Source organism: Caretta caretta, chromosome 1, assembly GCF_965140235.1.
Source record: "Caretta caretta isolate rCarCar2 chromosome 1, rCarCar1.hap1, whole genome shotgun sequence".
Lineage (NCBI taxonomy): Eukaryota > Metazoa > Chordata > Testudines > Cheloniidae > Caretta > Caretta caretta.
The window spans coordinates 37362118-37374770 of NC_134206.1; the positions used below are offsets into that span (position 1 = coordinate 37362118).

Sequence of the window (12653 nt, forward strand, 5' to 3'; positions counted from 1 at the left end):
GTGCTCTATCAACCTGCTTCAGGCCTTGCACATGATCCACCACATATCACCATTGAGGGTCAGACTTTGGAGACAGTTGAGCACTTTTGCTACCTCGGTAGCCAACTTTCTCAAAATGCAAAAATCGACTGTGAAATCCAGCACAGGATCCAGTGTGCAAGTGCTTCCTTTGGGAAATTTAATCTGAGGAGTTTTCACAGATCACGACCTACGGCAGGACATCAAGATCCAGGTCGATAAGACAATTGTTGTTCCTACACTCCTCCATGGATGCGAAACTTGGATGACCTATTGACAGCACCTCAAGTGCTTGGAGAGGTATCACCAACTATGCCTCTGGAAAATCCTTTGTGTAAAGTGGCAAGATAGCTGAACTAATGTCAGCACCCTCGCTGAAGCCAATGTCACCAGCACTGAAGCAATGATCCTCATGCACCAACTTCACTGGGCTGGACGTCCTGTGCTGATGCCAGACTCTCGCCTCCCAAAACAAGTCCTCTACTCTCAGCTCACCCTGGGTCAGTGATCCCATGGGGGTCAGAGGAAATGCTACAAAGACACACTGAAAGTGTATCTTAGGAAAACTGATGTGGACATCACTAGCTGGGAGGAGCAAGCCACTAACTGACCCCAACGGTGTGCATACATATCTGTGAGTGGAATACACAGAGGGACCATCACTTGAAGAACTTTTTCTCTCTAGTTAGATGTGGAGATTTTTCTTTCTGGAGAGCGCTCAGTCAGGAATGAAAGATTGCAATGTACTTGACATACCAGTGGACGAATAATTATTTTCAGGCTAGAGGGGTCAGGCATAAACATGCCTGCTTATAAATCAGTTGTTCTTTCTGGCTTGTAACATCAGTAATGCAAACAGCTGTATTACAAACAGCTTATGTTTTATAGTGGAGTATAAATAGTAGGACAAACTCCTAGATAGATAAACAAGTCAGACTTTCATTATTATTAATGAAGGGAGGAGAGAGTGTGTGGGGATGTGCCAGAGGGTAGAAGATACAGTTGAGTGACAGAATACAGGAGATTAGTGAATGTTAGTGATGGGGGTGTCTTTGATGATGGGAAAAGAGAAAGAAATCGATAAGGAAGATGAGAGAAAGAACAGTGATTGAAGGGAGACAAAAAACTGCAAGAACACAATCACAACAATGAAAGGAGAAAGGTCAGAGGAAGAGAAAAAGGGGCGATGGAAAAATTATACACCACAAAAACTGGTAAGAAAGGAAAAGAGAAACAAGGAAGAAATGTTACACCAAGATTTATTGGGCAGAATGGACATTAAACGGGAACAGAAGCAATAACATATAGGAGACCAAGTAGGCCAGATCGTTAGGTGGCATAAATCAGTGTAGCTCCATTGACTTCAATGGCTCTATGCCAATTTTAACCAGTGAGGATCTGGCCCAGTATGTTTGGGTTTTTTAAATGACTACTGAATAGCATGCAAAATGTCAAAGGTTACATTAAATAAACTGATAAAGAATAAAACATGGATAGAAAAGATGAACAAGGAGACAGGAGAACCATGCTGCAGTAAGTTCACCTTGGGCAGAAAATTGCCTACAGCTGCCCCTATTATGCATGCCAGGCTGAAAGAGTTTGAATGATGCCCTTTTATTTTACACTTTTTTCCTTGTTTGTTTATTCTGAAACATAGGCCCCAAATGTGCAAATGGGGTTTTAGACTACAAGCTCTTCATGGGGGTCTTGTCTTTGCTTCTTCCATGAGTACTTTGGCACATTAGAAATAAATACCACGGATAATAAAATCCACAGAAGGTGTGGTACCTACTGACTATAAATTATGCCCGTGTGTTAGCTTCTGTCTCTAGCAAAGTGCATCTGTGGAGAGATTTAGTGGATGTTACACACTACGGGGATCTCATGTCATACCCTGTTCCATCAGCAAGAGGCACTCTACTGCTATCTACTAGCATACGTGGGAACTGGATATTTTTATACAGATGCATCTCTCTGGCATATTTTTTAACAATTCTGCTTTTTGATATTTGTTAGATAAAGATGTATCACTTGCACAGAGTCAAATGCTCCCCTTCACTGTGTAATGTAGAAGGAAACAAAAGAGCATAAGGAAGGGGTGAAAGGTCACAAAAAACAAAGTGGGGGAGCATGGTGGCTTACTGGCAGCTCCCTTCATCCCTGAGAACTCACAGAAGCCCTCTTTGAGTGTGCTACACAGCTGGGTTTTTGCAGGGAGAAGAGGACTGGTGAGCAGTCACTTTACTTTACAGGCTCCCCTCAAAACTTGGTAGAGTTCTAATTGGAGGTTTGTGTTGAACTTGATACTCCTTGAATATCCACTTTCTTGTCTGTGGCTGCTTCTGAATACACTCAACATGTGTTTGTGTAGGGGTGAGGGTTGGTGTGCAGTCATGACGAGGACAGCCAATGGCAGCTCAGTTCCCAAGTAAGCCATGTTGCCAGAGAAAGAGGACCATGGTGCAGTATACAGAGGGCACACCTTGCAGATACACATTGGAGATCTTATTGGTACTGCAGTTTCAGAGACATGTCCCACATCCCTTCCACCCACCTTCCAAGTGGAAAATCTACTGGGACACCTGGAATTGTCTGACCATTTGCCCCTTTAGCAGGTTTTTCACAGCAGTGGTGAATACAGACCATTGTAATTATTCACTACAGTTTTCCACTATGACATACTTTGATTTGTAAACCAAAAAGAAAAGGCGACAAATGGAACGTGCAAACTTAGGACAATCGGTAATTGCTCTTTGGGGTTGGGAGCATCTTATAATTCTGTGTTTGTACAGTGCCTAGCACAATGGGGTTCCAGTCCATGACTGGAGGTCCTAGGTATCACAGTAACACAAATAACAATAAGAGAAGACAAATAACATCAGTGACTTACCATGTACAAGTCCTTGTTGATTCCGAGATATTTCCCATTTCCACAACCTATGTCAGCCACTATAGAGCCTTTTGGTAAAGTCCTAAGAAACTCAACAATTTGGGGCCACGGACTATGTCTGGTGCTGCTGAAGTGTGTTGCGATCTCTTCATACACCTTGTGTACATACTCTTGTTCCAGCTTTGGGGCTTCTGTCTCACTGTCATGGAATGAGGGTGCTTCCTCTCTTTGATGGCTCTGCTGACTGTCACATACAGAAGGGTAAACTAGGGTACAGGAATAAAAAATCCAGATAGGAAACTTTTAACTTGTTGGTTACATTTACTTAATAGGAAAACAAACAAAAAAAAGAAAAAGAAAAAATCCATTAAAACCGTAGAATATAATGAAGGCTTTGTAAAAGACATCTGTCAATATAGCTGAACTGCAGATCAAATTGTAAAAGTCTGAAAAACTTTAAAACAAACAGCCAGTATATTAGTCAACATACTAGCTTACTAGAAGCTTGTTGTAAAATGATCATCTGTCATGTTATCCAAGATTCCCACCAGCTTTTGCATCCAAAATGATACATTACCACTCGTGTCAAAGATCATGTGCTTGCTGTCATAGAGCCTCTACTACAGCGTGTAAGTTTTAAAGGTGAAATTCACCACTGTACACACGGGCTACAACGTACACACCACTTAAATCCCTATTTTGAGGGCTTAAGTGATGCATATGTGTTGTGATGTCTTATATGGTCCCCGACACCATAGTATCTGAACACCTCACAGTCTTTAATGTATTTATCCTGACAACACCCCTATGAGATTAGGAAGTATTATTGTCCCCCTCCCTTTTTTTTTTTTTTAAACAGATGGGCAACTGAGGTACAGAGAGACTAAATTACTTGACTAGCCCAAGGTCATAGGCAAGTCTGTGGTGAAGAAGAGAATTTAATCCAGGTATCTGAAGTCCCAGGAGAGTGCCCTCACCATTGGACCATGTCTTGGCCTTTCCCTTAATTTCACCCAATAAGGAATATGGGCTTCAAGCCTCTAGAAAGCATCAATTTGGTATTTTTAGATGGCAGCCTCCCATCAGGATCTTCCGACATTCATTTATCTTACTTTTCATGTCTGGCCAGATCAGCCCCAAAATAGAACCTGACTAGAGTCAAGCTGATTAGGAGCAATCATGTTATTTTTTTAGGAACTGTCCCAGATGGAGATGTCATTAGAGGAGATTTTGGAACAAACTGATAAATTAAACAGTAATAAGTCACAAGGACCAGATGGGATTCACCCAAGAGTTCTGAAGGAACTCAAATGTGAAATTGCAGAACTACTAACTGTGGTATGTAACCTATCATTTAAATCAGCTTCTGTACCAGATGACTAGAGGATAGCTACTGTGATGCCATGTTTTTAAAAGGCTCCAGAGGCGATCCTGGCAATTACAGGCCAGTAAGCTTAACTTCAGTACCAGGCAAATTGGTTGAAACTGCAGTAAAGAATAGAATTATCAGACACATAGATGAACACATTTTATTGGGGTAGAGTCAACATGGTTTTTGTAAAGGGAAATCATGCCTCACCGATCTACTAGAATTATTTGAGGGGTTCAACAAACATGTGGACAAGGGGAATCCAGTGGATATAATGTACTTAGATTTTCAGAAAGCCTTTGACGAAGTCCCTCACCAAAGGCTCTTAAGCAAAGTAAGCTGTCATGGGATAAGAGGAAAGGTCCTCTCATGGATCAGTAACTGGTTAAAATATAGGAAACAAAGGGTAGGAATAAAAGGTCAGTTTTCAGAATGGAGAGAGATAAATAGTGGTGTCCTGCAGGGGTCTGTACAAGGACCAGTACTATTCAACATATTCATAAATGATCTGGATAAAGGGGTAAACAATGAGGTGGCAAAATTTGCAGATAATACAAAACTACTCAAGATTGTAGACTGCTTTGGATGTAACTAAGACTTACAAAGGGATCTCAAAAACTGGGTTACTGGGCAACAAAATGGCAGATGAAATTCAATGTTGATAAATGCAAAATAATGCACATTTGAAAACATAATCCCAACTATACATATAAAATGGTGGGATCTAAATTAGTTGTTACCACTCAAGAAAGATTTTGGAGTCACTGTCGATAATTCTCTGAAAACATCTACTCAGTGTGCAGCAGCAGTCAAAAAAGCTAACAGAATGTTGTGAATCATTAGGAAAGGGATAGATGATAAGACAGAAAATATCACATTGCCTCTACATAAATTCATGGTTCGCTCACATCTTGAATATTGTCATCCCATCTCAAAAAAATATATTGGAAATGGAAAAGGTCAACAAAAATTATTATGGATATGGAACAGTTTTCATATGAGGAGAGATTAATAAGACTGGGACTTTTCAGCTTGGAAAAAAGATGACTAAGGGGGATATGATAGAAGTCTATAAAATCATGACTGGTGTGGAGAAAGTAAATAAGAAAGTGTTATTTACTCTTTCTCACAACACAAGAACCAGGGTTCACCAAATGAAATTAATAGGCAGCAGGTTTAAAATAAACAAAAGAAAGTATTTCTTCACACAACACACAGTCAACCTGTGGAACTATTTGCCAGAGGATGTTGTGAAGGCCAAGACTATAACGGGGGTCAAAAAAGAACTAGATAAGTTCATGGAGGATAGGTCCATCAATGGTTATTAGCCAGGATGGGCAGGGATACAAAATCATGCTTTGAAGTGTCCCTAGCCTCTGTTTGCTAGAAGCTGGGAATGGGTGACAGGAGATGGATCAATTGATGATTACCTGTTCTGTTCATTTCCTCTGGGATACCTGGCACTGGCCACTGTCAGAAGACAGAATACAGGGCTAGATGGGCCATTGGTCTGACCCAGTATGGCCATTCTTATGTTAGACAAAATTCTCCTGCTGTGGAGATGTATGTGGGAAAAAGTATCCATTCACTGATACTGTATCATATTGCTTTTAAGAGGAAACAGTGCCCAATAAGCTTTGTTCTGTGGCTTTGTTCTAAGGAAAATGCAAGCTTTGAATGTGAAGACTGTTCATAGAAATTATATCAAAACATTCATTATATAAGATTTCAAATAACTGTGCTTAAGGGTCTGATAAAAGGACAACACACAGGATTCAATGATCAACCCAAAACACTTACTGCAATTGCAAGGGCTTCGCCTCACTTTCCTAAAAGTAAACGATGTCCTTGTTCCCCTCCTGTTTAATGTCAAATCTCCAACATCAGGAGTGACTGATCCAACTTTCTGTCGCTCAGATGCATGAACAATATCAAACTTTCGAGGCGTGATCCTAATACAAAATAAAGTGATTATTTAATCTGCACTGGGCAAACTGCTCATTGTGACGGAGCAATTTCCAGCCATATCCTTGAGAGACCTCATTGAATTTAATTTAAGTAGCTTTGGGGTCCATTGTACTAAATGAATGGTTTATGATTATTGTGAGCTAGGATTGTATGTACCCTCTTGAGGGGGAGGTGAATGCAAATTCCCTGCTTCCAGCTATGCAAAAACCCAGCCTTTTGAAGCAATACCCTGAGGAGTCCAATGTCTGATTTCTTTCTCATGGAATCTGAAGCTCAGAGGCCCAAGCTGAACAAAGGAAAGATTGCACTATTCACGAGTGTGCTAATTCTCAGCTAAGGCTGATATGAACTTGTAACCATAGGAAAACCCCCTTGTAGGGTTTGAAGACTGACTCCTACCAGAGCCCTTGTTAGAGTTGGGGTGACTTCTGGTAAGCTTATGTATGTTCTTTTATTGTTTTTTATGTTTTTCTGTCATACGTTTACCTTCAGAATAAATGTGCTTGCTTATAAAGAGCTGACTGGTAACTTAACCATGGCATTACACTGTTTATAGCCTTCAAAGAGAAAGCAACGTGCAGGCACTGGCCTGTGTAGGCAGTATGGCTTGCTGGGAATACCAAAGGGTAGGCAGGGAACTTTGCGGCCTGGAAGAACCCTGGTCTGGAGGGAGAGAGACACGAGTCTCTGCCCAGGAGAGGAGACAGTTGGGGAGCTGGAAGCCCAGAGTGGGTACCTGTGAGGGATCATGGAGGGGGAATACAGGTGCAGTGACCTTGAACTGTAACACTCATAACTAAGGCTGCGTGTCTGTCACTGAAATCACGGATTCTGTGACTTCTGCAGAAGCCAGTGCAGCCCCTGGGCCAGCCACACTGACGGCTGCTAGGGCAATATGTATGTGGGAGGGGGCTCAGGGCTGGGGCAGGGCGTTGGAGTGTGGGGCGGTGCTTACCTCGGGGGTGGGGAGCTCCCCAGAAGCAGACAGTACATCCCTGTAGTTGCCCCTCCTGGGGGCACCGCTACCACAGCTCCCATTGGCTGCGATTCCCCACCAATTGGACCAGCAGAGCTGGAGCTTGTGGCGGGGTCAGCATGTGGAGGCCTCCTGGCCCTCCCGCTCCCTAGGAGCTGCAGGGACATACCGGCCACTTCCAGGTAGCTGCGCAGAGCTGGGTAGGAAGCCTGCCAGCCCCGGGTAGGAAGCCTGCCAGCCCCGCCAACCCTCCCCACACCCAGCACCAGCAAGGGTCCCGCGCCATGCGCCGCCGCCCGGTCCCCTCCCCTCCAGCACCAGCGAGGGTCCCACGCCACCTCACCAGCACCCACAGAGACCCCAGACCACCCCCCCATAGAGCACCCACAACACCCTGGCCCAAGTTTTAGTTAGGGGTAAATAGTACAAGTCATGGACAGGTCACGGGCCATGGATTTTTGTTTAGTGCCCGTGACCTGCCTGTGACTTTTATTAAAAATACCCGTGACTAAAACGTAGTCTTACTTATAACTAATTATATTTTTAGAGGGCAATTCTTAAACAGATCCTGCTACAAACTTTATTCCAACATACTATTTAACGCGCTCTTGCTTCTCTAATTACAAATATGCAACATGCAATCCACGAGCATTACACATGCTATATAGAGTGGTCTCCATTAAGGGGGCAGGATTTCCAACAGTTACCACACAGCGATATCTGAGATACCTCAGCTACCCTCATACTTGAGTATCTGAGATGCCTCCAATACTACTGGGTGGCAGCTGTGAGCAAGTCTTTCCTGCATGAAGGCAACTCGCTGTTCTGGCACCACAGCGGCCTCTGGTGGGCAAAAGGCAAAACTGCAGCACTTCTTAGGCAAAACGTATTTTATGCAGGAAAATACAAAATTATGCGGGACAGACGAATTTTCTCATCCGCAGATGCGCAGAATTCCACCAGGAGTACCTCTTGCTTATCAATGTACACAGTCTCCCCTATCAGTATGTTCAATGAAGTGGCCTCTTGTATCCTTCCACAGAGAGAAAACTAGGGGGCCCTGCCTGAAAACCAGAATGCAGCAAATTAACTCCCTGTCTGCATCTTCCACAGATCTAGAAAGGAGTTATGAGACAGGGCTGGGAATAGAAGACTTAATAAGGCAGTCCAGGGACACCTGGAATCTATAGAGAAGCAGCTACCTGTAAGCCAGAAGGGAGGAGCCTCTGAGAATGCACAGCTCCAACTGCATGGCCAGCTTATGTACGTCAGCCTATGTCCATTGAAGTCACCGCTATTGTGGGGTCATGTGGTGGCCCATTGTACCAACTTACGCATTTGTATTCAACCAAAAAAAATACCCATTGGAACCAAAATGAAAAACCCATAAGGAAGTGCAAGACTAATTGTATTGACAAGGCAAAATGAGTACTTTGTCCTCCATATCTCCTTTCCGATATTGTCTAATTTGTTTCTTAACCCTATGCTGCTCTCAGAAACAAGAAATGACACTTTTCCCTACGTACATTGTTAATAGGATTAAATGAAGCCTCTGATTTCCCTGGCCTCCAAGTACATGCAATGAAAACATTTCCAGAATGATTTCAAAATTGAACCTCTTGCTCTCAGTAATTTGATTTGTAAGAAATAGATAAAAAGCAATACAGATGATCTTAAATACATCATGATTAGTTATATTTGCAAATGAAATGACTACATTTGCTTCCATAGCAATTATCTAATTTTGTAGAGACTGCAATTGCATGCTTCACTGGTAGGCTACACACCACACCAAATGTCTGTCTAGTTGTGTCTACTCTCCTTAGTTTCTTTACTATGAAGCACCAACTGTTAAAAGTGTCCATTTTAGACACAAAGGGCCAGATCCTCATATGGTGCAAATGGACATTGCTCTATTGATGACAACAAGTGGCATTTGAGAGCAAAGAAACTAAGGGGAGCAAACACAACTAGAAAGATATATGAGGTGGGTGTTTTGCCTCCTAAGCATATGCTGAAATCAATGAAGCTATGCCAATTTGCATAAGCTGAGGATCTGGCCCACAAATGCCTTTTCAAAAAATATATGTGGCTCCCTTTGAAAATGTAGGACAAAGCATTTTTAGGAAAGGTGAATAAAAGCCTGGCCAGGAATTACTGCCTCAAGGAGAAAAAGTCCTGGGATCCCTGGTTTGAATCTGTCCCAAGTCCGTGGACCTAGAAGACACTGATCGTCTGAAGACGTGTGAAATGAACTGGCGATCTCAGTCTGGTTCTTAGTTGACATGTGTCCATAGCACAAAATCCACCACAACTGGCATCCTTGTTGGAAGTCTCAGCAATAAGGAGAGGGAGCTGACATGGTAAGTGAACTGTATTCTTAACCCTGGCTAGAGATAATCCCTGCAGAGGAAGGTTGAGAGAGGACAGTGCAAGAAGCTCATATTACATGTTGGATCTATTCTGTCAATAAAGAAAGGGCTTTACTGCCCAGAGCATTCAGTATGATGGACTAGGGAGACAAATGAGCTGATCCCATATGCCTATTTCTATGTTCCCAAGTTCCTGTCATACTTGTTTCCCAGTTGTGCATGATTTTAACAGTTTGTCTTTAACCTCTATAATAAATAACACCTCAAGATGTATTCATCAGGAAATCCCTACTGCAGGAACCGCACTTTGTTAAGGCCACTTTGTGCTGTATAAGCAGTCCAAAAGTGGCCATAACCCAATTGGACACAGCTGGTAGAAGGGCCCAATCCCTGTGCTGACAGAGGTGGGTCCACAGCCTCCTGAACCAAACCCCTCTCCCACCCAAACCCAGGCATAGGGAAGGGGAGGGAAATGTGTCAGGGGTCAGGCATGGGTTGGACAAGGTGGGGTGTAAACTGGAGTTCTATTATACCCAATCCTTCACCAGCATAAGGTCCCTGAGCAATCTTATGCCAGTGGTGAAAGTCAGGGCTACCCCTTTGCAGCTGTGAATCAGGAAGCAGCAAATGATTTCCTATAGTCCCCTGCTTTTTCACTTGGTCTGAGCACACTTTGAATAGAGGGGAGAATCGTGGCCTGTATATTTAATGATAACATTAACATCAAGTCAATTTCCTTCAGAACAGATTTAAATATAGTACATTAAGTGGCGAAAAAAAGTTCTAGCCACCTCCCACTTTATGTAAGTAATGCAGTCATTATAGGAGTTTCCACACTTACCCATGAGTCCACAGATATCTAGATTCTCCAGTCATCACCAGTAAACTCCGTTGAGGAAGCATAACCGCCACTGTACGGCCATCTGGGTGCTTAAAATCCATCACAATCTAAAAACAAAGACAAAATCCTTCAGAATTATTAGTACTTATGCAGCCCCCTGTAAGGGCATGGCACCTGCAGACAAACAAAGCATGCTGGGCCAGATCTTCAGCCAGTGTCAACTAGTGTACCTCCATGGAACAGCCACTTCTTTCTTGAGAAGCAAGGGCTTCAAGTTCTCCCCACAGCCCTTAACATCTCCACCCTTCACTACTGCTAACTTCAAGCATTCAGAAGTCTGAGGCAGGCCCAAAAAACATGAGATTTGTTTTTGTTTTTTTAAGTCTCCAAACTTTAAAAAATTAATTCTTTCTATCATAGGTACTTATATGGCCCCCTTCACTGCAGCATCTGAGCATCTCACAGTCTTTAAAATATTTATCCTCACAACACCACTATGAGGTAGGAAGTGGTATTATCCCCTGTCGAAGTATAACATTGTATAAGTATAACGTTGTATAAGGGGACATGCTGGATACATTGTATATGAGAGGGCATGCCAAAACATGTTACAAAGTATCTGAGGGAGCACACGTAGGGACAGTTAGCTTTTGAATGGAGAAGCAATTAAGATAGAGCCAGCACGTCTAAGAAGCAGGCATCAGAATGGAAGGTGTGAAGGGCAATTAGTTAAGTTAACTGGAAGCTGTTAAAGGAGATTGTTAAGGGTGGCAGGTAATTGAAGATACTTGACTGGTCTCAGGGATCTCGAAGGGTGGTGACTAAAATCTTTTTCTTCTTTTGTCTGTAACTTCTCTGTAACTTGTTCTCCAAAAAACTGTATAAATTAAGAGACACAAGCCCCTCTCGGGAGGCTCACTTCTAAATGTATTAGCAGAGCAGCTTTGCTAATAAAACAGAGTGGTCTGATAAATTGTGAGTCTGAGTCAAACTTTGACACCCCATTTTACAGATAGGAAACTGAGGCAAAGAAACACTAAGAGACTTGCCAAAGGGCATATACAAGAAGTCTGTGGCAGAGCAGGGAATTGAACCCACGTCTCCCAAGTTCCAGACTAAAGCCCTAACCACTGGGACATCCCTTCCTCATTTAATTTACCTTCTGGTCTCTGAACAATTAAGGTGTACTCAGGTCAGATTTTCAAGTTTAACCCTTATGGTTGTGGATAAGAGGCTTTTTTCCCCCTACTAAAAGCTAAGATTCCACAAAATCAAGCAACTCCAAGACTGGGGCACCAAATATCATGAAATTTGAAATAAAATAATGAGATTTGGCAACACTGTTTTGTTCCTGGCTGCCTACTCCCTGGATTTGTTGGTACACATTTTCCAAACTGGGGAAGTCCCTGATGAGGAAGACAAGGAGCAGGGCAGATAGATGGCCCTTAAACAAACTAGTTAAGGGAAGACTTACCCTGAAAGAAAGGAGGACCAAAACATATGAGAGGCAATGTCTCCAATTATGCTGGAGACCGAGTGTCATGCACTGGACAGTGCTGCCACCTCATTTGTAACCTATCAAGTGTGTGATTTTTTTTAAAAAAGAACTTTTTATAGTATGTTGAATCCAAACAAATTGAGCTGTGTCCAGCCTATGGATGTACAGAAGTTTAGTAAAGATGAAATGGTACAGTGATCAGTCATTTAGCTGAGAAAGAAAGAAATGTGAGACAGGGAATCTCATATGTATGCTCTTCTTCAAATGCTGCAAATTAACAATTGAAATAGTTTTCTTTAAAATACATCATCACCAGTGAACACTGGGAAAATCTATAATGGCATTTAAATACATAGGAAGAGCTCACTGTTGTTCATGTTGTGGTAGCACCCGCCATCAAGGTACCACTGTCCAAGGGTTGTAGGAACACATACAATGACATGGTCCCTCCCCTGAAGAATTTACAATCTAAGCTGAGACAAGAAACGATGAGTTTAACAAACCATAGCGTTGAAAGGGGAGGGAGGAGGAGGGTAATAGGAATAAGCTTATATGGCTACAGGTCACCTGTGTTGCACTGTTTGATGGTTCTGAACCATAACTATACATATAACTAAATAGCAACCCCCACCTGCCCCCACCCTCACACTTATCAATTGGCAGTTTCCTGTAGGCATCATGGGAGAAGTGTGTCGTGCGCAGGAAGAGGCCATTGGCTTTG

General features: G+C 42.7%; 1 protein-coding gene across 5 annotated transcripts in view; it reads right to left on the reverse strand.

Annotated features, from left to right (window-relative positions):
- Positions 1-12653, reverse strand: part of ALKBH8 (alkB homolog 8, tRNA methyltransferase) — a 76485-nt gene that overhangs the window by 18357 nt on the left and 45475 nt on the right. For all 5 annotated transcript variants that reach the window (XM_048844456.2, XM_048844466.2, XM_048844477.2 and 2 more), the window contains 3 exons: positions 10435-10541; positions 6078-6229; positions 2909-3174 (listed from right to left, as the gene is read on the reverse strand). In XM_048844456.2, coding sequence (XP_048700413.2) covers positions 2909-3174; positions 6078-6229; positions 10435-10541 — 525 coding nt within the window. The remainder of the gene's footprint in view (positions 1-2908; positions 3175-6077; positions 6230-10434; positions 10542-12653) is intronic.